This window comes from Thermobia domestica, chromosome 14 (genome assembly GCF_964235325.1).
Source record: "Thermobia domestica chromosome 14, izTheDome1.hap1.1, whole genome shotgun sequence".
Classification (NCBI taxonomy): domain Eukaryota; kingdom Metazoa; phylum Arthropoda; class Insecta; order Zygentoma; family Lepismatidae; genus Thermobia; species Thermobia domestica.
The window spans coordinates 4403527-4427651 of NC_137467.1; the positions used below are offsets into that span (position 1 = coordinate 4403527).

At 37.3% G+C, this 24125-nt stretch overlaps 2 protein-coding genes across 2 annotated transcripts in view; one reads left to right on the forward strand and one right to left on the reverse strand.

The window, feature by feature from the left end:
- Positions 1–13008, reverse strand: part of LOC145669481 (thyrotropin-releasing hormone receptor-like) — a 181077-nt gene extending 168069 nt beyond the window's left edge. The window contains exon 1 of the mRNA XM_081737656.1: positions 11998–13008. Within this exon, the coding sequence (XP_081593782.1) occupies positions 11998–12840 (843 nt within the window). The 5' untranslated portion in view covers positions 12841–13008. The remainder of the gene's footprint in view (positions 1–11997) is intronic.
- The window catches only part of LOC145670651 (dynein axonemal heavy chain 1-like), a gene marked incomplete at its 3' end in the record, with an annotated part of 1762390 nt that overhangs the window by 652035 nt on the left and 1086230 nt on the right, over positions 1–24125 (forward strand).

Below are 24125 nucleotides of genomic sequence, written 5' to 3' on the forward strand. Positions count from 1 at the left end.
GTTACATATTTAACTGACGAATAAGCAATAAACATAATTTAAACTTTCAATATGGCAACTAGGAAATTCTTTTAGTAATATAATTGGTTTTATAGTATTTTTAAAATCAAAAACTGCACATCATAAGTTGTACTTAAGCATCTCAGTTTGTCCAGCTCCATTGTATCTCTGAATTTATTTTATTCTCTTATTTGCAGTTTGCCACACTGCTATATTTGTAACAAAATTGAGGTTTGGTCCAACGCCTTTCGAATTCTCAACCACCCCAACGCAAGTGTTTTGGGGTTGCCTACTATTGCAGAAAAGGGAGAATTGCAGGTGGTAATGCACTTTTGGAGTCGTGTATACAATATTCTACTAAACAAAAAATTAGAGTTGATCTAATAATTTTGGGTTTTATCTGAACCATATTGTATATTGTTGCCTTTCTGATTTCATAGTGTAAAGCTCGATTGATGTATGCTTTAGTTAGTATTAGTGAGACGAGACGAAAAATATCGTTGTCAATTTAAGACGACACGAGAAATATTAAAAGAATCTATTATCATTTTTGATTCGAGACAAAAAAAAATCGAGTCTCCCGAACAACACCTTCATTGTGGTCTTAGATAGCAAACAGAGTTTTAGTGTTATTTGATTCATAGTAGAAAAACTGTAGACTAATAGAGTGTACTGAGAGAGAAAGAATATTTTTCTCTCCAACATCCGGAGAGGAAAAATTTACTGGGATTCTATATCACACCCAGGATCTTCTCTATAGGACTGTTGCTTATCCAGGAGCAAATCTGTACAGCCGTAAATAGGCGGGAATTATGTGTATCCTTCCTTGACACATGTAGGATCCAGAAAAAAACATCCTCACATACTTCGATAAAATTTATCTGGTTGTATAAAGACACTACACAGTCCAGAGAATCTGCGACACATCATGGATTTCTTGAGGGTTGCAAATTTTCCTGCCGTGACAGGAGCAGCGTCAGAAAAGTTGCCTCTAACCAAAATTTACGGATTTTCCTTCTAAATATACTCGATTCTTCTCTCCATGTGATTGTAGGAAAATGATAAAAAAAAAGTTGTCAACGTTTAAAGATAGCCAAGTCATTACACAACGCACTCCAATAATAAATATGGTTTTAATGTCGTTATTTGACGCCCTTCGTAGACCTCTCATAACGAGCAAAGTGATAACTTTAGACGTTTTCATATACTTCCATAACATAGTAATACATTTCACTATCGATTTACTATAGAACCAGGTAAGCAATAGCCCAATTTCACCGGTTGCGTAATAACAATCTGCTATTATACAAAGCCATGGAACCAGAAATATACAAAAAATACTTTGGACATGACCCTTCAGTATGGTTAGTTAATCATTAATAATCATTTTACTCTAATAATTCCGTATTTATTCACCGAAGAATAAACGACAACAAGCTTACAGCCATTTTTATTTAATTTACACACTTTTCTTCTAAATTATTAAAACGGCTACTAACAAAATATGCAAACACTTTCCATCCACTACAAAAAAAAGATTCTCTCAACTTCTAAATGAAATTAAGAAAAAAGAAACTAGGGCACAAGTTTTACGAAAGAAGGCGAGAAATATTCCAGACAAGACGAGAAAAAAACCTTTAGAGAACCTAGACAAAATAAGTTCTACAAACATTTACAAGATGAGACATATATTTTTTGTCTCTTATCGTAAGTAAGACTATAGCTTCAATACAATAGATTGCATTGTTTAATGTGTAGAAATAGTGTTTAAGTTTATAAAATAAGAGTCGTTTTTGTAGATTTTCTCGAAAATTATGCATGAGAATTAGAAATGAAATCTTTCAGTTTAACATTGCACGATTATGCCCTGTAGGATAAGGAAGACGCATAATTTAGGCAAGTGAAGAATTATGAAAGAAATGGTGGAAAGAGAAAGAGGGAGGAAACGCGAATACCTAGAGAAAACACATTGACACGATGTTCTTGACCATAAATTTACTTCAACGAGGATTGAACCACGGATTCCACGCACCAAAGATAGGCACTCTACCAGTGAGCCTCCCTGCCCTCCCTCGCATGAGGATTTATACTAATTTTATTCAGCTCAATGTGGTTTATCTATTGCTTTACGTTTCAAACTTACTCTGATATTTGTTTAAATACTTCCAAGAGACATAATTAATTTCACTGTTAAAAATACTTTCCTAAATTTGAGAAACCGTTTCTTATCTGTGTACCGAGACAATATTTTCTTAGAAATGAGAACTGACACTTCTCATTCATAAGGAAAGTAACAGTATATTTTCTCGTTCCACTTTATTTTCTCTGTTTCTAAGAAAAGATATTCTTGGTGCACAGATAAGAATCTGTTCTCAGATTTAAGAAAATATTTTTAACAGTGTTGATGGAATAATTTATTGAACAATTTATCCCCTTATTAGAAACATTATAAGTTAACTGTTTATTATTCAGTAAATTGTCGGAAGAAAAGAAATTGAAACAAAACATTGTTGCGATATTCGAAAATGGAATATTTGTCTCTTTGAGAAACACTGCCGTGTTGAAGGCAGAGAAAAAATTAACTTAATAATAGCAAGAGCTAAAGAGAAACAACTAAAAGTTATGAGGAAAATAAAAGAAACAGAAATGCCTTCCACTTGAGAAAGATAAAAACAAAAGAAAAAAACTGCTTTTAATTCATCCGCCCTGAGCTATGGACAAATGAGAGAACTGTAATGGCCAAGTTTTCTGCTTTTTGTTTCACTTTACCCAAATTAGAAGTTAGATTGTTCTGTTGAATACTTTATACCTTTTTCAAATATAATGCAGTTTTTATAACGTCCTCGACTGTGTAATATAGTGGAATGTAAACATAGAAATAGAGAGTTCTCATAAATATTAACAGTATTATAAATAATATATTGAATTTTGCATTCTCGCGTAATGAGATATGTTATTAGATACAATCAGCTTCGGGACGAATTTGACTGATCTTTCGTATTCAATTTATGAATAAATTGTTGAGAGTTGGAAAGTTATAGCTTAAGAGTGGTTCATATTTTACTTAATAGTTTGATATTTGAATAAGAAGAGAAAGGAAAATATGAAATGAATTTTAATAACGAGAGAAAGGGGGAAAAATGAAATGATATTTGAATAAGAAGAGAAAGGAAAAAATGAAATATTTGAATAAGAAGAGAAAGGAAAATATGAAATTATATTTGAATAAGAGAAAGGAAAATATGAAATGAATTTTAATAACGAGAGAAAGGGGGAAAAATGAAATGATATTTGAATAAGAAGAGAAAGGAAAAAATGAAATATTTGAATAAGAAGAGAAAGGAAAATATGAAATTATATTTGAATAAGAGAAAGGAAAATATGAAATGATATTTGAATAAGAAGAGAAAGGAAAATATGAAATGATATTTGAATAAGAAGAGAAAAGGAAAATATGAAATAATATTTGAATGAAAAGAGAAAGGAAAAAAATGAAATGATATTTGAATAACAAGAGAAAGGGGGATAAATGAAATGATATTTGAATAAGAAGAGAATGGGAAAATGAAATAATATTTAAATAAGAAAAGAAAGGAAAATATAAAATGATATTTGAGTAAGAAGAGAAAGGAAAAAATGAAATAAAATCTGTAGGTTTTACGTCCCACAGTTTTATCGGCTAGGCTAAAGGAGACGGTGATGCTGAGAAATGAATGAAATGGTGAAATGAAGAAAGTAGGAGGAAACTGGAGAACTCCGAGAAAATCCACGCACACGGTGTTTGTCCACTACGAATTTCACGTAGCACGAGGTGGAATCGAGCGCAGGACCCCATGCACCAGAGGTAAACGCTATCACTGAGCCACCGCACCCCAAGAAGAGAAAGGAATACTGGGAAATACCTGCCTCAGTAGTAGAGATATTACCTTACGTGCGAGAGGCTCCGCGTAGTGTAGTCGCTTATATTTTTGCCTTTGGTGCGAGTGGTCCCGAGTTCGATTCCCGGTGGGAGCACTCGGTCAAAAATGTGTAATAGCTTTCTCAGTTCAGCCATCAATCAATGAGATTTTCCCTAGGTTTTCCCCATTCACATCAGTCAAATTCCGAGATCTACCATACAAGTCTCAGAAACTTTCTTATTCAAATCCTTTCTTTTTCGGATAGTGTGCTTGCTGAGAGACGTCTTCCCTCTTACGTAAAAGGCTTAAGAGGCCCCATCGCGACAAAGTGATATCTTCAAATTGATAAAAGATAATTGAAAAGTGGAACAAGAACTCGTTAGACAATATTATTTTACATGAGATACCGTTATCACAACTCACTTATCTGCTTTCGATTTTCAGCAATTTAGAAATTCGGCATTTATTTTCGTGTTTCTAAATGGTTGTAAACGGAAAGCTACTAGGTGGCTTATGATAACGGTAGCTCAACTTATATCTATTTGAAGATAGTACATAATTACTGTAAAATTAGCGGTATTTTAATTTCGCCGTAATGGTGCCTCTTAACTGCATAAATGCTGCTAATGTCTAGAAATATGTATATGTAAGTAAATAAATCACCTCATGTGCGAGGTTAAATGGTTAAATCTTTGACCATGCGAATTTATGGTGGACAATCTAGTGTCCGCGTTTTGTTATTATTTTTGCGGCCCCCTCACATTTTGATTCCACCAATTATGTGATAATTATTCACATTCATTAATCACGCATTTGTTTTAATCTAATAGACGTAGCTACGGGACACAAGGCTAGAAACTGCAGTTCCAATAAGAAACTTTCAAACACGGAAGTTATTTAAGTGGAAGGGATACTAAAATATACTATAGTAATTCTTGCATTATGACATCAACAAGAGGAAAGTATAAATATGGTGTATGAGATATAATATTCTAAAATTGTGGCTGAGTGGTAGATTGCTTTCCTCCGATAAATAGGGTCCCTGGTTCGATTTCCGGCCAAGTAATTTTCTGGTGGACAACATCGTGTCCGTGAGGTTTCTCAGGGTACTCCCGTTTCCTCCCACTTTCTCATTTCCCCAATTGTTCCTTCATCATTCGTTTGCGTTAATCATCGTCTGAATTATCCTTAAAGGCCTAATCGGAGATGTTAGACTAATAATTTATTTTCATTTCATTTCAATGTTTGTACTGGTTTAATCGTCAAATCTAGCTGCTATATAGAAAGGGTCGAATATTAGTGATCCACGTAATAGATATATCGAGGAAGAAGCTAAAAAAGACAGAATCTGATTCTGAAGAATAACTGAAAGGTATAATGGTTATTTGTTCCATTCATTAACTATTTTTTCACCTGAACTCTGTCTGTCTGTTTGATCATTGGTCCGGGAGACAAAAACGTAATTAGTGCTTCATAGATTAATATCAATTTTGACCTGGATGTAGAGGGTCGGAAGTTACACTGAGAAAAATCCGTTCTCCGGACAGCGATATATTGTACAAATATACGGAATCCTGTTCCTTACTACGGAAATCAGTATAGAAATACGTTATCCATATGCTACACACGGAGTGGCCTTAGATGTTAAATCATGCCGTTGCAAGATTTCTGACATTTAACAATTTTCCGTATATCACATGCATATACTTATGTTATCTTCGTCAGCTATATGTTATATACGTCCATTTGTATGTGAGATCCTGACCGCCTATATTGTTTCATACGGAAAGTACGTATAGATGGAACACTTATACGGAAAGTATCATAAAACATGCGTTTTCAGTTATACATTTGCTGTACGTTAAGTTGAAAAGCTACAGGATTTACAAATGTAACAAACCATTTTACGTACGCCATATATACTTTTTCTGAAATCATCATTGATTTCAGAAAGGCTTACGACTCGGTTAGGAGAGAAACATTATACAACGTTCTTACAGAGCTTGGAATACCGAGAAAGCTAATTAGATTAATTAAGATATGTTTAAGTGAATCCCAAAGTAAAGTCCGGGTAGGAAAATTTTTGTCCACGAGCTTCCACGTCGAAAATGGCCTGAAACAAGGAGATGCGTTGTCGCCATTATTATTTAACTTTGTGCTGGAATACGCCATAAGGAAAATCAAAGATAGCAACCAGGGCCTAGAGTTGAACGGCATTCACCAGGTTATGGCATATGCTGATGATGTAAATTTAATAGGGGATGATAGGAGAACAGTAGAAATAAATGCAGAGATCTTATTAAACGCTTGCAGGGACATGGGTTTAGAAGTAAATGCAGAGAAAACTAAATACATGGAAGTGCGTCGGGACCGTAATACGGCAAATTGTGGAGGCGTTAAAATATTAAATAATACTTTTGATAAAGTGGATACTTTCAAATATTTAGGATCAATATTAACAGACGAAAATCATATTCACGAAGAAATTAAATGTCGACTAAAAGCAGGGAATTCGTGTTACTATTCGGTTCAAAATCTCTTGTCGTCGCGAATTCTGTCGAGGAATTTGAAGCTTAAAATATATAAAACGATAATCATGCCTGTTGTTCTGTATGGTTGCGAAACATGGTCGCTCACTCTGAGGGAAGAACATAGACTGAAAGTATTTGAGAACAGGATCCTGAGAAGAATATTCGGACCCAAGAGGAACGAGAATGGGGAATGGCGGAAGCTTCATAACGAGGAACTACATAGTTTATACGGTTTACCCAACATTGTTAGGGTCGTCAAGTCTAGGAGGCTTAGGTGGGCAGGTCATGTAGCTAGAATGGAAGAAAGTAGAAACGCTTTCAAAGTCTTGACTGGTAGACCCATAGGAAAACGACCATTAGGAAGACCTAGGCGCAGATGGGAGGATAATATTAAGATGGATCTCGCAGAGATAGGAATACAAAGTAGAAACTGGATCCAATTAGCTAAGGATAGAAGTCAGTAGAGAGCTTTTGTGAACGCGGCACTGAACCTCCGGGTTCCATAGGCCATAGAGTTAGTTAGTTAGAGTTATATATACTTTTTCTCAGTGTAGGAACGGAGTTCGTTGATGCAGTTGACTAATCGTTCCAGTTTTTACGTTGGTCACTATAGAGGAACAACGGTAGTAAATAGCGAGAAAATATTTTCTGTAGCTGATTAAGTGGCCCAAGTACATACGAAACGAGTTCGAAAAGTATTCTCCGATTGTCCATGAAGTAGTGGAGACAGCGCTATTGCCTTTGCATAGACGGGCGGGACAGGCCCGTATCCAGGGTGGGTCTAGGGGGGCCGGGTCCCCCTAAATTTTTGCGGGCCCCCATAAAATTTTCACGGTAGGCTTGCAAATGAACTATAATATGGTGATGAACTATAATACTTTTGGGTCGCCTCCCCCAACTTCAGCTGGGCCCCCCTACATTTTTGGGCTGGCTACGGCCTAGGGCGGGGTAAATCCGTCTGCATCCAGCCGTGCTAGAGTGAAGGTTGTCTAATCACTAATTACACTTTTGTAGCATCTCAAAATGTGTGCTGCAATAGAAAACCCCGCTAAGTGCCAGGCTGAGCTGTTATACGTTTTCTTATGACCAAACAATATTTGGCAGCAGCTATTGTGCCATGTACGGGCCAAGTGTAATGAGTGAAGGAGTTGTTCGTGAATAGGTTCGTTTAGTTAAAAGTGGATGAACAAACATTCATGACGACCACAGGTGTAGCAGGCCATCAGTGGTCAGTGATGAAGAAAATTGATGGAAAATTCTTGAAATTCAACGTTTCACAACCTCAGAGCTTTCCATTGAAACTCCACAAATTTCCAGGACTGTGTTATATGACGTAGTGACGCAGAGGTTACGCTAAAGGAGAAAGAAGAAGAAAACAAGATGCGCTTCTCTTCCAATTCTTCTAGGACTTTTAGAATAGGTTTGAGTTTTTCTTTAAGCCTCCTTTCAAACCGAAAGGGGGAGAATTTAACGTGTTTTAAGGTTGATTGCTATAGAAAAAAAATGACATTAGATAGCAAAAATCGCACGGACAAAAAAACGTATGTACCGTAAGTAAAACGTAGATTACATGCGTAAATCTTATAGTTTTTGGACTTAAAGTGCTACTATATATAACATTGTGCACCAAACGTATAATTGAAAACATGTGTTTTATAATACTGTCCGTATAAGTGTTCCATCTATACGTATTTTCCTATGAGTATATTGGACGTAAGGATCTCATACGCAGATGGACGTAAAAATAACATATAGCTGACATATATTTATGCTTATGTAATATACAGGAGACTGTTAGATGTCTTCGCATAATGTAACATCTGAGCAGAGAAAAGGCAGGCAGTATGTATGTAACACATAGATAATGAAGGCTCTGTGCAGATTTCCGTAGTAAACATATGGAATCCGTATATTTGTGGAATATATCGCCGTTCGGATAACGGATTTTTGTCAGTGCGGTTTCCGGCAATCGATTAAGCGTCTCAGAAATACATTTTATATCCTTCTACAATAGTTCGCTAAAACCAGAAGTGATAAAAAATACTACCACTTGGATTTTCAATAGTAATTGAAAAAATATCAGACTATACAATTAAAGAAGTTTTGACGTGGTGTACTTTGAGAGAAAGTTACTTGTTTTACATCAGTGATAGATTGTTTATAACGGACTTCGGGGCAGATTACAATCAAACAACCCTTGGGCGACATTTTCTACCCCCCTTCGAAGCGACGGTTTACTAAATTTGTGTAAGTCTGAATACTTGTCCTATTCTGCCTACCCTGCTTCCTGGTCCAATAGTCTATTATTCCAATTAGCGAGTTAGCTATGAACATATGAAAGTAATACACATTGTCTCTTTCTTTTCGTTATTTAAAGTAAAAAACTTGTATATGTAGTCAGTTAAATCATGATGGGGAGCTAGACGTTTCATGTTACGCCTGGAGTTCAAAGAAATGCAACAAATCATACATTTTCAAAGACCGGCTTAAAAATACTCACGGAACGGATTTGGCCTGTGGACCGCCATTTAACCATCATTATCTCACAAAATGACACACATTGTTCATTTGTAACAATAGAACACATCCATTAAGTTAACCAAATTATTTCGCTGCAATTTGTACCAATGTAGCATTTAAGAAAAAAATATACGCGATATATATACTAAATGCGGACGAAATTAACCCGTTTTATCCCCGTGATGCCATATGGCAACGGAAAATTACGTTCAAATGTAAACATAATTCAGAAAAAATGAAAATAATAATTCGGGATAATAAGGGTTAAGGGCGAAACGAGGATTGCTTTTATTTATTTATTTATTTATTTATTTATTTATTTATTTTTGTGACTTGTTTCGGGTCGTGGTCAGCTGGCATGGATCCCTCCCCGTACGTTAGTGTTTATTTTGGTGATCAAAGTTTGTTTAGTTTTTAAATTCAGATAGGTCCTCCGATAGGTCACCTTTGCTGGATGTCATAAACTGAACGTTGTGTTTAGTTCCCGAATGGTGCACCCGTCCGCGACAAACACCCAGTACCGCTTGACTTGCGATTTAATAAACGGAAAACACCTCTAAACGTTCATGCTCAAGGCAATATTAGGTTCTGATTATTAGTTTCTCATTTGTTCGTACTTCCTCAATTATTTTTAAGCATTATCTCGTAATTAATAATGATAAAATTACGATTCGAATCTCAAAACATTATTAGTATTTATTACACAACTTTTCTTGCGCAAAATACCTTGCTCTTTCCGCCGTCTAAATCTCATAAAATTTTAAAATATTGTAGGTACCGTTATGATTTACGTTAAAATAATAGCATTTTACTTAATAATAAATTAATTAACTTATTAATAAATTCTAAAAGGATATTATGTTCAAAACAATTAACAATGCGAAAACTTGGAGGAGTTTTGGAAGTAAGCTAGGGCAATATTTGGAAGTACATAATTTGCCTGCTTGAACTAACGTGACTTAAAACTATGCAAAACCCTCAGTGAGAATGGCTGATCTGAAATGGAATAAAATCTTTGTGTTTAACGTCCCACGATTATGGCCTATAGGCTAAGGGAAACGGAAGATTAAGACAGGTGAATACTAATATAATAATTGGTAGAATGTTAATGTGGGAGGAAACCCAAGGACACGATATTGTCCATCACATGATGTTTCTTGGCCCTGGATCGAATCAGCAATCTCTCACACCAGAGCAGCGCTCTACCACTGAGCCACTGTGGGCCGATCGCGAGACTTTAATTCAAGTTTTCTTCATTCTGAGCAATAGTGATAGCCATTCGTAAACCTGCAATAAAATGACAGCACGGAGAACGAACCCAGATCCTGAGAGACCAGAGGGACAGTATCCTTTCAAAGTTGGCTTTATCATAATTATTATCATCGTTTGCATTCGTCCATTATTGAGCTTCTTCGTGGCTAAGCAGTTAGCGTACGCGCCTTTGGCGTGAGAGACCTGGGTTCGATTCCTAGCGGTAGCTCATGTGACTCGGATTCCACGTTAATCAGTAGGTCATGTGTCATATATCCTCGCCACGGAAAGGGACGTTAAACTCAAAATCAACTTAACTTGTCTATTATTAGCAGTCTTCATATTTGTATTAAATCCTCATTGGTGTGTTTATGGACTATATCTGACAGCGAAGCATACATGCCTCAACTAGATTGTCCATCCCATTAAAGTTACATAGAAATTAGCGCCACTGTCATGGAGAAGGAAAGAAACAGTACAAAAGCTTTGAGAAATATATATTATTAATTTTAGGAAACTGTTTTATTAGAAAATCAAATTCATTTCTTTATGAAAATCAGTAAAATTTCTACTTGGAATTAAAATAGTATGTTATTTACTTGTATTAATGCTGTATATACGAGCACTTGTGAGTTACAGATGGATTAGATTCGTTGATTGATTTTTACCTCCTTGGTTTACAGGAAGGCATAAAGCACTAAGTCTTTAGTCAAAAATGGGATCTGAGTTGCTGTAATGTGTTAGAGGCCCTTTCACATGGGATCGATTCCGGTACTTTGTGTGCTAAAGACAAATGCGTTCTAGTCATAAAGAACAAAAAAACAGTTCAGAATGCTCCAAGACCATTGCCAGAACGAACTTAAAAAATTTTTTTTTTCTTATTTGCTTCTACAGGCTTTATACCAATTGTTCTATGTACTTCATTATTGTACCCGTTAAACAATTCTGGTAATATATCTATCTATTTATAATTTCCTTGTGTATTGAATTTTTCCACATGTTTTGTTTAAAAGTCCTGTTAAAAAGTTCTACGATATGTTGTTTTGCTGAAAATGGAGGGCTCAAAATTAGAAAAGAATGCAAAATATCATCTCTATGACTACAGTTCCCGACATATGGTTTCTTTAATCTCCCGAAATCCGAAACTTTTTGGCCAATATCTCAAAAACGGTAAGAGTGCTCTGAAAGATTCCATCACTTTCTTAGGTAGTTTTTGATGCTTTATTGAATAAAGGGCTTAAAATTGAAAAACTCGAAAATAACAGACAGAGAGACAGACAGACAGATACACACACACACACACACACACAGACACACACACACACACAATAACAGATAATTCAGTAACGAACTTTTTTTTTTTTTTTTTGATTCGTTGAAAAGACAGAAAGAAGTAATGTGAAATCCTGTAGCAATAGGATCGTATGTATACATTTAATAAAATAGTGTTTGTGTGTGTGATCAGCTTTCCGTATACAAAGAAGTCACCTCGTGCCCCCAAAGTATTTTTTGGGCGGGGTATTTCAGTTCGATGGAGTTGGATTTAGGGAGACGGAAATGAAAACGTGTGTTTTCTTGTTGTTTCCAAGAACGCCTTGTTTATATGCAACCAAAATTTCATATTTGTCAGGCGGGCATACATAACAACAAAGGATAAGTAGCCGGGGAATGCAGACATTCAATATCCGCTTCTAACCCAGATTCTGAATTAAGGCACGTTAAGGATGAATGCTAACAGCCAGTACTTCATAGAAATATAACCTTTTAGCCAAAAAAAAAAAAATGTTTCTACTCACCAGTGGATGGTTTATGTTCTGCTCCGCTCGTTCTCTTCTTGACTTAAATCTTCTGCTGAACCGTATCAAATTACGCGTTATCATTGTGTTCATAACTACAATTAACACAAGCGGTGCAATGAGAGATAGAATACTGTCTAACGTGTTGATAATCCTCATAAGTTCATGGTATTCCTTGAGCAGCCCGCACAAATCCTCGCACGTTCCCATTGTCTCATCCACCTGACGGACCATCCCGGCCGTGATAAACGAATACGAATGTAACAACAGGGCAAAGCCGGAGAGACACAGAACAATAGTTTTGGCCCTCGAAACTGTACACATATGAGGCCTCTGTAGCGGGTATTGGACGGCAATAAAACGCTCAACAGTAAATGCCACAATTAGCCACACACTGAGTGAACTGCACACTGAACTAGTATACACGAGAACTTGGCAAAAACCATTTTTGTTAAAAATATGCACGCCAACGTTATTTAGCCATACAATAAACAACGTAGCTAAGAAACCGAAGTCTGCACTGGCCAACGCTGCTAAATAGTAACTAGAACTTCTCATTCTGAGATGAGTGTTTAAGAACACAATACAACTTAGCAAATTTCCAAAGAGTCCCACAAATATGATTAGAGGAATGTAATAGACATGGAAAAAGTCTAAAAGTTCCAGAAGCGGGTCGTCCTCTTCATCAATCGTAGTGACCAGTCTTTTTGTCATATTAGTACTCACACATGCCGAGGTTCCCCATGTGTTATTGGGAAATACGCTCATGTTTAGAAGCATTGCGAAGTCTAAGAGCGACTCGCGCACCATATCAAGTTCCTGAGCGTTTCTCATTATGTCCATTATAATAATTCCACTCTGAAACTCAAAAACTTTCCCTTAATAAGTAATAAAAATAGTTCAGGCACTGCCCGGTTCGCAATCCTCATCGCAGAATTTACATCTTCAATAACGAATATTTCCACTTTAAAGATAGAACCAAAACATAACGCGCGGGACGAACTTGTTTCAGCTTCCGTGAGATGTACTGATAGCGCGAAATTGTTTGAACTTGGACTGTTGTCAGTGTGTGTGTGACATTCAGGGCATGTGCTGCTTGTCCTGATGACGTCACGGGGTGAGATTGGAGAGTCCCTAATAAACGCGCGTGCGCCATGGACACCTGGAACCAGCTCAGTCGGATGTCTCTGTTCTTGTTTGTTAACCAACGAGAAGCGGATCGGAAATTTCTTCTTCCCTTATCGTATGGGCATAAGTCCTAAGTAAACCAAAACAAGGTGCTTATAGAAGATTATGGACCTCACTTTAGAAAGAGGTTCAATGCTAAATTAATTAGATTTACATTTTTTCTTTTCTTTTCTTTTTCTTTTTTCTTTTTTTTTTTAAACAAAGTTTTGTCTAGACATACCAAGTTGAATTTAATTAATCTTTGCGTTCAATTATTGTGGTCGTGCTTTACGAGTTGGGTATGTAGATATTTTGCGATAATCGAGAAATATGTTATTTTAAAAACTTCGTATTTTTTTTCTAAAGTGAACTCTATTGAATATTCATCGATAGGAAGGTTTGGACATTTTTATAAGCACAGTTTGGAGCAGATTAATTCTGATGGCCATAAGCCCAATCCTTTACGCTATTGGCCCTTCGAAGCTACATTTTTTTTTTAGTGTAACGTTTCACGATTGTGGTCCGAGGCTGAGGAAGACGGTAATGATTTTAATGAACAAAATGTGGGAATGAAGAAAGCATGGGAAGAAATGGGAGATAGTCGAAAAAATTTACGCATACAGCGTATATCCACTACAAAGACCACTTGTTAGAAGGAGTTGAGATCGAACCAGGGACTGCCAGCATGCATTAGAGATGAGCGCTCTGCCATTGAGGCACTGCGATCTCCAACCACGACAGATAGGAAAAACAAGGCATTAAGCCATAAAAAAGTCCTGTGTTACGTATTTCCTAGAAGTTAAGTGGCACCTATAGGAACGGTCAAATTTTGTGAAGCGTTTGGGTTCAGATTTCGAGTATCGATTCATCGTGGGTTCAAGTCCCGCGTTCCTAATTGTAATCGACATTTCAATCTTCGTATTGTTGCCGATTTGTATTAGCTGATTACCAATAGAAAGATCTACAATGCAATAAGATAATTAAGAAGTAAAGTGGACAAAATTGGATTCGTTTGATACTTCGGCTTTATAATGACATTTGTTTTTCACGAATATGATATCTGGTTCAATTCTGGATCTGGACACTTGCCTCAGATAGTAGTAGTTGAGATTCCACTTAAACAAACTCTCTCGACCAAGTAAGTTTGTGGTGGACAACATCCTGTCTGTGTGTTTTCTCGCACATCATCATTCCCCCGATTCTTCCATTATCATTCACTTCACCCGTCTCCCTTAGCCTAACGGTTATAATCACGGAACGTTAACTCAAAGGGTTCAGTTTTTTAAACAAACTCTAAAGCCACTCTAAACTTGCCTCATATACCATCCATGCTTAAAAAAAAAAAAAAAAAAAAAAAAAAGTATGTGCGCTGAACTCAAAATAATCCAATCTAATTTTAACAGATGTTTGCACTCTAAATTCAGTCAACGTGTTTAAAATTTGAGAGTACTATTTTGACATAGGGACCAGAAATTTTGTATAGAGGAAGACGTTTTGTTAATATTCTCACTATTTTTTGAGTTGCAATATGTACAAAATTAAAAAAAAAAACATTTTGAAGAGAGAACACTCTCCAACCAAGTATATATAAAACTGGACAGGACAGTTTTGCCCTCCCTGTTGATTTAGTGGTTAGCGCACAGCTAATGGTGCATGGAATCCTTGCTTTGATTTTTTCTTAAACTATAGATTCATGTGTCATATAGCCTCAACACTAAAACGAGATGCTAAATTCCAAGTTTCCAGGTTTTCGTACGATCAAATTACTTACATGCTATATCTATCATCAAGCACTCAAATAAATTAATTTTACATCGGAGGTCGAAGTAATATAGATAATTTTGTTTAGATTTATTGTTCTGAGAGAAACGGAAGTTGTGGTGACTAGATGACTTTCATTTTAATACGAGGGTTGTTCAAGTCAGTCCGGGACTTTTTTTTAAAAAAAAAAAAAACAAATAATCATGAATTATTGTGTTCACTGTTCCTAACGACAGATTACATACCCTTAAATTTCACGACAGGTTATGCGACGATTGTCCAGGATCAGCTGCTCCACACGCTGAATGTTCACAGGACTGACTACCGTGGGCTGTGATCCACCACGACCGGGATCGCCAGTAATAGAGATACGGCCATCTTTGAAGCGCTTACACCATTCAAATGTCTTACTGCAACTGAGTGTCTCATCACCGTACTGAGCCTGAAGTCTTCTGAAAATTTCAGCAGGATTTATGACCTCGTTCACTTAAAGCTTGATCACATCACGCTGTTCCACGTAGACGTTCACACTGTTGTCCGCCATCTTGAATAACGCTCTGTCCAGAAGCGCTGGAAATGAGCGCCGTCTACCAGTAACAGGACACAGGTGCCAGTTTCTACTGCATACAAAACCTCCAGCCTAGATGTCCATTTAAACCCGGAAAGAAAAAAGTCCCGGATTGAGTTGAACAACTCTCCTATAACATCGTATGGGATACGTTGTAGAATTATTTAAAACTAGGCAGATAACCGAAAATTATTTATTTTAGAGATAAACGCTGCATGCATGTCTGTTCATTATATGTTCAATTGTAGCCACGTTCAAAATAATAATAAACAATTATAACAGTCAGAAGGAATGAGAAAATGTAATCATTTTATAATGCTTACTTAATATTTCCAAACTTTTAAGGACAAGATTAAAATTCATGTGATATCCCAATATGAAATTAATATTCCCTACTAACACCTAACATTAAACTGCAGTGATATCGTGTTGGTAGGCATTAATGATACCACAGGATGAGCCAAAAGTCACGAAGGAGTTACAATTGTGAATAACTTTTATTTATCATTAGTTTACATTCATATTTCACAGACTCAAAACAAAAAATGGGAGATTGTTTACACTTATTTGTATTCAATATAATCTCAGGTAGGCGATCGCCATTATTGGTTTCACAAATACAGGCCCTGTAGCGTATGATATTTCGGAGAAAGAGCTGCACAAATGTGTAATTTTTATCTCAATAATATCATTTAACTACTTCGTTTTCGTTTCCCAGTGCAGCAAAATGATTTACTTAAATCTTAATTTAAGAAGTAGGCCCCTATATTTAGCGTTTTAATAGGAACGTGTTTAACAAACTTACTAAGCTGAAATTTGTATCTCGCCTACGATACCTATGCACTCAACTTTGGAACTGAGTAAGAGGGTTAAAAATTAAAGATGTGACCATCATTATTTCAAGTGCACTGAAATTAGTTGCTTATATTTAACCAGTGGCGTTTTAGAGAGGGGTCGGGGTGCACCGGTACCCCTGAAAATCTCATGCACCCCCTAATTATTTTGATATATTCGTTTATCAGTCATTCTCTTCAGTATTATTATTATTATATTATTATTATTATTATTATTATTATTATTATTATTATTATTATTATTATTATTATTATTATTATTATTATTATTATTATTATGTAGTTTATTAGGAGGGTTTACGGGTAAGGGACAATTGCCTCAGTACTATTTATGTTTACTGTGCATAAGTGGATTTAGGTTGTTAATTAATTTTAGTCCCGAGTTTCTTTTTAGGAAGCTTAAGAGGGTAATGCATGTATCATCAATTTACATCTACAATTCATCCCATCTACATTTAATGCCTTCTTGATAATATACAGTGTGTTTAAAAAGGAACTCCCTAGTTTTAATGTGTCCTAGAATCTGTACAAAGTGACATACACTATTCTAGTTCGTGGTGTTTGATTCATCAACTCTCCAATTTTGGCTCCCCTGCAGTTGGCAGGTCTGCTTGACCTTGAGACGGCACCAGTGCTGTTTTTTTCCTCTGCTTCCTTAGTTCAGTCCAGGCAGGCGTGCAGTGCAGAGCAACTCAGCAACAATGTGTACCCCGCAACAGAAAGCGCAGTGTGTTATTTGGCTTGTGAAAACTGAGTCAGTTATAAGAGTGCAACGCAATTTTAGCCGTCAGTATGGTGGTGAACCACCTACAGCAAAAACTATCCGTCATTGGCTAAAGTCTTTCAAGGAAACCGGTAGTGTTTTAAAACCAAAATCACCAGGCAGACCGAGAACTTCTGAAGATGTTGTTGAACAAATCCGTGTTTCTTTTGTCCGGAGGCCGAAGAAGTCATCTGCCGTGTCGTGACAAAACGCTGTAACTTTGGCGAAGAAGTTTTGCGAAAATGAGCCTTAAAGTTTTCATCCGAAAATGTGATCTGTATCGTGTAGAAATAGTGTATCTTGACTTTGGAAACACGTGGTTACATGTAATGTTACGTAAATGCATGTTGTGTGATTAAATTTGGTGAAAATTGATTGGTTGACCATTATTGCCTAGTTACACTGGTTCTACACGATACAGATCACATTTTCGGATGAAAACTTTAAGGCTCATTTTCGCAAAACTTCTTCGCCAAAGTTACAGCGTTTTGTCACGACACGGCAGTCATTGGCCAGACGTAGTCTACAATTAGCAGTGCTTAAAGGTACTGTGTATGGGAAAGAATCGTTGCGGCGGTTGGGACAGTTACACCTGAAATGTTGGTGAATACGTGACGAGAAGTGGAATGTCGTCTCAACGTGTGCAGGACCACAAATGGATCCCACGTTGAAGTCTACCAACATTAAACAAAACTTGAAGGAATTCTCTTTTATGATATGTACTCATTGATGTAAGTTTTCATTCATTTCCCAATTAAATTTATACTTAAAACTATTGAGTTATTTTTCAAACACCCGTATAATGCCGTAGCAAATGCAAAATATGTCATCTGAAACACAAATTGAAGTTATATCGTGTTGTGGTGAAGCAGTGAAGGTAGTTATTATTGAACAATTAATTTGAGCCGAAACATTCAGCGTTATAGTGCATGAAACCCGTGTTATTTATATCTATGAACAACTTAGTGTATATGTGTGACATGCTAAAGATGATCAACCAGTGCAACTTTTTCTTTAAAAAAAATTGTAAAACAACTTTTGATATTGCAGGATTTTTTTCTAAATGCCTTGCTTAATTTGGGAGTAAAGACCGAAAGTGTATACGTGGGTTTAGCCTACGATGATGCATCGTAATGAGAGTTACATGTCTGTTCATCAGAGAAAGAAAAGGAACTTTTTTTAACCTTTACAAAGTATCCATCAAAGTTATTTTCTTCAGTGCTTCCTCATGGGCGTCTTCAAGATATTCAAATAGTCATTTGATCTGAAACTTTCCAGTATACCGATTTACCGAGTTCAATCATTCCTCGGTCATCACTCAGTCAAACTGCAGCAGAAGTGTTGAAAAATTACTGTGTAATTCTTGAAGCTTTAAGGGAAGCAGTAATTGTCCTTTGACACTTAAGGTCTATAAATGCAATTGACATCTCTAAATAACATCCATCGTGTAATTGTTTATCTTTACACACATTTCTGGAACCACGGACGGACTGAATGCATTTCTGTAATGTGGGAAATTACTCTAGCAGATGCTCATGCGTTCAATACATCAGTAGAAGAAAATACTACAGAAAATATATACCAGTGGTTCTCAACCTTTTCTGGCTGACGACACACTTCTTAACGCCCAGGACATTGCAATACGTTTGTTTGATATTCTAATTATAAATAATAATAATAATAATAATAATAATAATAATAATAATAATAATAATAATAATAATAATAATAATAATAATAATACCTATTATAATAGTGAAACATATTAGTATTTATAATGACTGTATATAGCACTGAGCATTATTGCTACTGCTGGAAATGTGGATTGGTACAGTCTGTCTCGATTTTATCTAGTTATTGCAAAATTCTTCATGATTTTTACATTCTAAATTTCGCGACACACCGTAGGGACTGCGCGACACATCGGTTGAGAACCACTGGGATGTACGAGGGGAAAAAGCATGGTTAAGCTTTCTCGAAGAAACTTAAATTTGCTGAGGAAAGTGGCATTGATATAACATATCGAGAGTCTAAAAGAAAATGTAAGCCTGCCAGCAATAAACAATTTCATTAGTGCTGCGAAGATCTCAACCTAAACGTCTGCAGTTTTCAGGTTGATATGCTTTATCCTGTGTTAGATGCAATTATAAAGAGGCTTGGTGAGCGCTTAGGTAATGAAGACAAACTTATTTCAGAAGTCGTGCAAGATTGTCATCCTATATTATCGACTTTACTAAAAAATATTGCAAACTTTTGCGAAAGAAATGGAAGTGAGTTCAACAAGCCTGAAATAAAATTGTGTAAAATTATGTAAAGACGTGGAAATTTAATATAACCGCAGCATTAATATTTATACTTCACAAATCTACAGGATGGCCAGAGAGTCCCTTTACACCCGAACTAAATGCGTGTAACAATGTAATATGTTAAGGTATTTAGGATTAAAACTTCCATTCTTGATCATTGATATAGCAACACTACTCCTCACGTGAATTGATACCTGATTGCTGCCTAACTGCCTGGAGACAGAGGAGAATAAGGTCTGTGCGTTGACCAGTTCATTCTCTCGCCTTTCTGTGTTTGGTGCACAACAACGGCAGATACCAGTGACTTCACTTTGCTGGAGGTCAGTTCATTCTCTCGCCTTTTTTGTGTTTGGTGCACAACAACGGCAGATACCAGCAGATACCAGTGACTTCACTTTGCTGGAAGTCAGTTCATTCTCTCGTCTTTTTGTGTTTGGTGCACAACAACGGCAGATACCAGTGGCTTCACATTGCTGGAGGTCAGTTCATTCTCTCGTCTTTTTGAGTTTGGTAAACAACAATGGCATATACCAGTGACTTCACTTTGCAGGAGCCCAGTTCATACTCTCGCCTTTTTGTGTTTGGTGAACAACAACGGCAGATACCAGTGACTTCACTTTGCTGGAGGTCAGTTCATTCTCTCGTCTTTTTGTGTTTGGTGAACAACAACGGCAGATACCAGTGACTTCACTTTGCTGGAGGTCAGTTCATTCTCTCGTCTTTTTGAGTTTGGTGAACAACAACGGCAGATACCAGTGACTTCACTTTGCAGGAGCCCAGTTCATTCTCTCGCCTTTTTGTGTTTGGTGAACAACAACGGCAGATACCAGTGACTTCACTTTGCTGGAGGTCAGTTCATTCTCTCGTCTTTTTGTGTTTGGTGCACAACAACGGCAGATACCAGTGACTTCACTTTGCTGGAGGTCAGTTCATTCTCTTGTCTTTTTGTGTTTGGTGCACAACAACGGCAGATACCAGTGACTTCACTTTGCTGGAGGTCAGTTCATTCACTCGTCTTTTTGTGTTTGGTGCACAACAATGGCAGATACGAGTGACTTCACTTTGCTGGAGGTCAGTTCATTCTCTCGCGTTTTTGTGTTTGGTGAACAACAACGGCAGATACAAGTGACTTCACTTTGCTGGAGGTCAGTTCATTCTCTCACCTTTTCGTGCTTGGTGAAAAACAATGGCAGATACCAATTACTTCACTTTGCTGGAGGTCAGTTCATTCTCTCGTCTTTTTGTGTTTGGTGCACAACAACGGCAGATACCAGTGACTTCACTTTGCTGGAGGTCAGTTCATTCTCTCGTCTTTTTGTGTTTGGTGCACAACGACGGCAGATACCAGTGACTTCACTTTGCTGGAGGTCAGTTCATTCTCTCGTCTTTTTGTGTTTGGTGCACAACAACGGCAGATACGAGTGACTTCACTTTGCTGGAGGTCAGTTCATTCTCTCGCGTTTTTGTGTTGGTGAACAACAACGGCAGATACAAGTGACTTCACTTTGCTGGAGGTCAGTTCATTCTCTCACCTTTTCGTGCTTGGTGAAAAACAATGGCAGATACCAATTTCTTCACTTTGCTGGAGGTCAGTTCATTCTCTCGTCTTTTTGTGTTTGGTGCACAACAACGGCAGATACCAGTGACTTCACTTTGCTGGAGGTCAGTTCATTCTCTCGTCTTTTTGTGTTTGGTGCACAACGACGGCAGATACCAGTGACTTCACTTTGCTGGAGGTCAGTTCATTCTCTCGTCTTTTTGTGTTTGGTGCACAACAACGGCAGATACCAGTGACTTCACTTTGCTGGAGGTCAGTTCATTCTCTCGCGTTTTTGTGTTTGGTGAACAACAACGGCAGATACAAGTGACTTCACTTTGCTGGAGGTCAGTTCATTCTCTCACCTTTTCGTGCTTGGTGAAAAACAATGGCAGATACCAATGACTTCACTTTGCTGGAGGTCAGTTCATTCTCTTGTCTTTTTGTGTTTGGTGCACAACAACGGCAGATACCAGTGACTTCACTTTGCTGGAGGTCAGTTCATTCTCTCGTCTTTTTGTGTTTGGTGCACAACAACGGCAGATACCAGTGACTTCACTTTGCTGGAGGTCAGTTCATTCTCTCGTCTTTTTGTGTTTGGTGCACAACAACGGCAGATACCAGTGACTTCACTTTGCTGGAGGTCAGTTCATTCTCTCGCGTTTTTGTGTTTGGTGAACAACAACGGCAGATACGAGTGACTTCACTTTGCTGGAGGTCAGTTCATTCTCTCACCTTTTCGTGCTTGGTGAAAAACAATGGCAGATACCAATGACTTCACTTTGCTGGAGGTCAGTTCATTTTATCGCCTTTTTGTGTTTGGTGAACAACAACGGCAGATACAAGTGACTTCACTTTGCTGGAGGTCAGTTCATTCTTTCACCTTTTCGTGCTTGGTGAAAAACAATGGCAGATACCAATGACTTTACTTTGCTGGAGGTCAGTTCATTTTATCGCCTTTTTGTGTTTGGTGAACAACAACGGCAGATACAAGTGACTTTACTTTGCAGGAGGTCAGTTCATTCTCTCGCCTTTCTATGTTTGGTGAACAATAACGGCAGATTCCAGTGACTTCACTTTGCTGGAAGTTTTAGCGGCAAGTGTGTGAGTCCATGAGCGGAAGCACAGCAAAGAAAATATACCGCAAGTGACGGATAAGTTAAGTGAACAGTTCGGTAAGGAGCCACCAAGTCGTCAGATCGTGGGAGAGGAAAGTTTCGCTTGGCAAGTGTTTTGCTGTCCCTCGTTCTGGTCATCCATCAACGCGAATACAAAGGTGTACAGAGGTTAGTGCATCCGTGATGCATTCACCCAACAATTCGACCAGAAAGAAGCTTACTTTAGAGCTTGGAATTGTAAGGAGCACACAGGTGTAAAGAGATTTTCTGGCCACCCTGTATATTTCCTCAGAGCAGAGCTTTATTTTAAATCATGTTTACGCTATCGGTGTCATTATGTGCATGCCAAAGATCCTTTAGTGTTCAAAAACACTAAAACCGTAACTGTGCAATAGATCAAGACAAAAATAACGTCTGTTTTGGCTGCTTTATAAATCGAACAAAAAATAGCCACAACTTTAACTGTGGATCAAATAATTGATGCATTTGCAACGGAAACCAGAAGATGGGAAAGTTTATAGCATCTGTGGTTACTAATAGTATCTCTGGTGCTGTGGTGAAGCTATTAACGCGGTATGAAATTTCAGAATTCAATGCAACTGTGAAATTGAGTGTTGCTGTTGACGAAACACGTGGCGCTACGGACAAGTATCACTAAACAATTTAAGGCTTGTATTTGTGTGTGAAATAACGTAAACCAGTATTTTATGAAATTGAAACTCTTCAGAAATTAGGAATGATCCTGACATTTTGAATGTGGCTATAAATACTTTATTTGATTCTGAGGCACATATCGAATATTGTGTCTCTTAGGTTTGTGAGACGGCTTATTTGTAAATATTATGAGACGTCTTATATGTAAAGTGCAAACTGCTTTTGGACAGGACAAACTATGTGTTAATCCTCGGTTTTAAGGCACTGCAGGCTTGTCTTATTACTCTATAAACACCTACTTTGATGAATAATCATGACTAAATATTAGTGTACCAAATAACCTATATATGGTGTTTTACATTCTAATGTTATATTTTTTATATGTATATATCATAGGTATAGGAACTACATCATAGGTATTTTGCCATTATTGGCAGGCCAGTTACCGCAACTGACAAGGGAAGATCACGAACTGGCTCCGCTGAGATCTGAACGAGACAATTGTGTTTGGATTTGATATGTTATAACTAGACAAATTCCAAAGTTATACGTGCCACCGGGCGAGATATGGTGAGTTAGAACATTTTTTGTAATATGAAAGCTACTAAAGCCTGTGACAAACATCTTGGCACTTCAGCTAAACGAATAAAACGAAAGCTCTGATACGACGTTGCCAAGTAGTAAAGGGGTGTGGCTATGGCTAAGCAGACAAACTACAGCGCGATCAGGTGAGAGGGAATAGACGTGGACGTGTGCAAAATAAACGTGGCAATACCGCTGGTCTCTCATTTGCTAGCAGCATTTAAAGGGAACTTCGAGCGCCGCCTTCAAATGCCAAGATGTTTGTCACGCCGTTTAGCTGTAAAAATAGTTTGAACCGAGTCATTTGTTCGAAAACGGTTAGGTAGATGGAAAACTCGGCGAGCACGTGACCCATCATTTTCAAGGGCACATTTTTGTGGTACAAAAATTTGCTCCAAGGTGCCCAGCAGGGTGCCAGACGGGACCAACTCAAAAGTTTCAAACGGCAAGAGGGGTTAAGTGGTACAACTATTGAAAGCTGTTATGAAATGAAAAATGGAAAATATCTCGACTCTTTACGACAACTTTAAGCAAAATGGCGGCTTGACAAAACATAAATAAAAACTTAATTGAAAAGTCCATAGCCACCCCTATAAATCGGAAATGATGAGACAAATATGAAAACAGGAAACCACATGTGGCATTATTTTCAAAATACAACGACTTAAAGAAAAAAGCTTTGTTTCACGGGCCCCGTAGGGTCCCAGGTGGTGTCAAACTCAAAGTTTCAATTGGTAAGGGAGGTTAAGTAGCACATCGTTTGAAAACTGTTGTTAAATGAAAGAAGATGGAACAAGTCTCGACTCTCTATGATAACC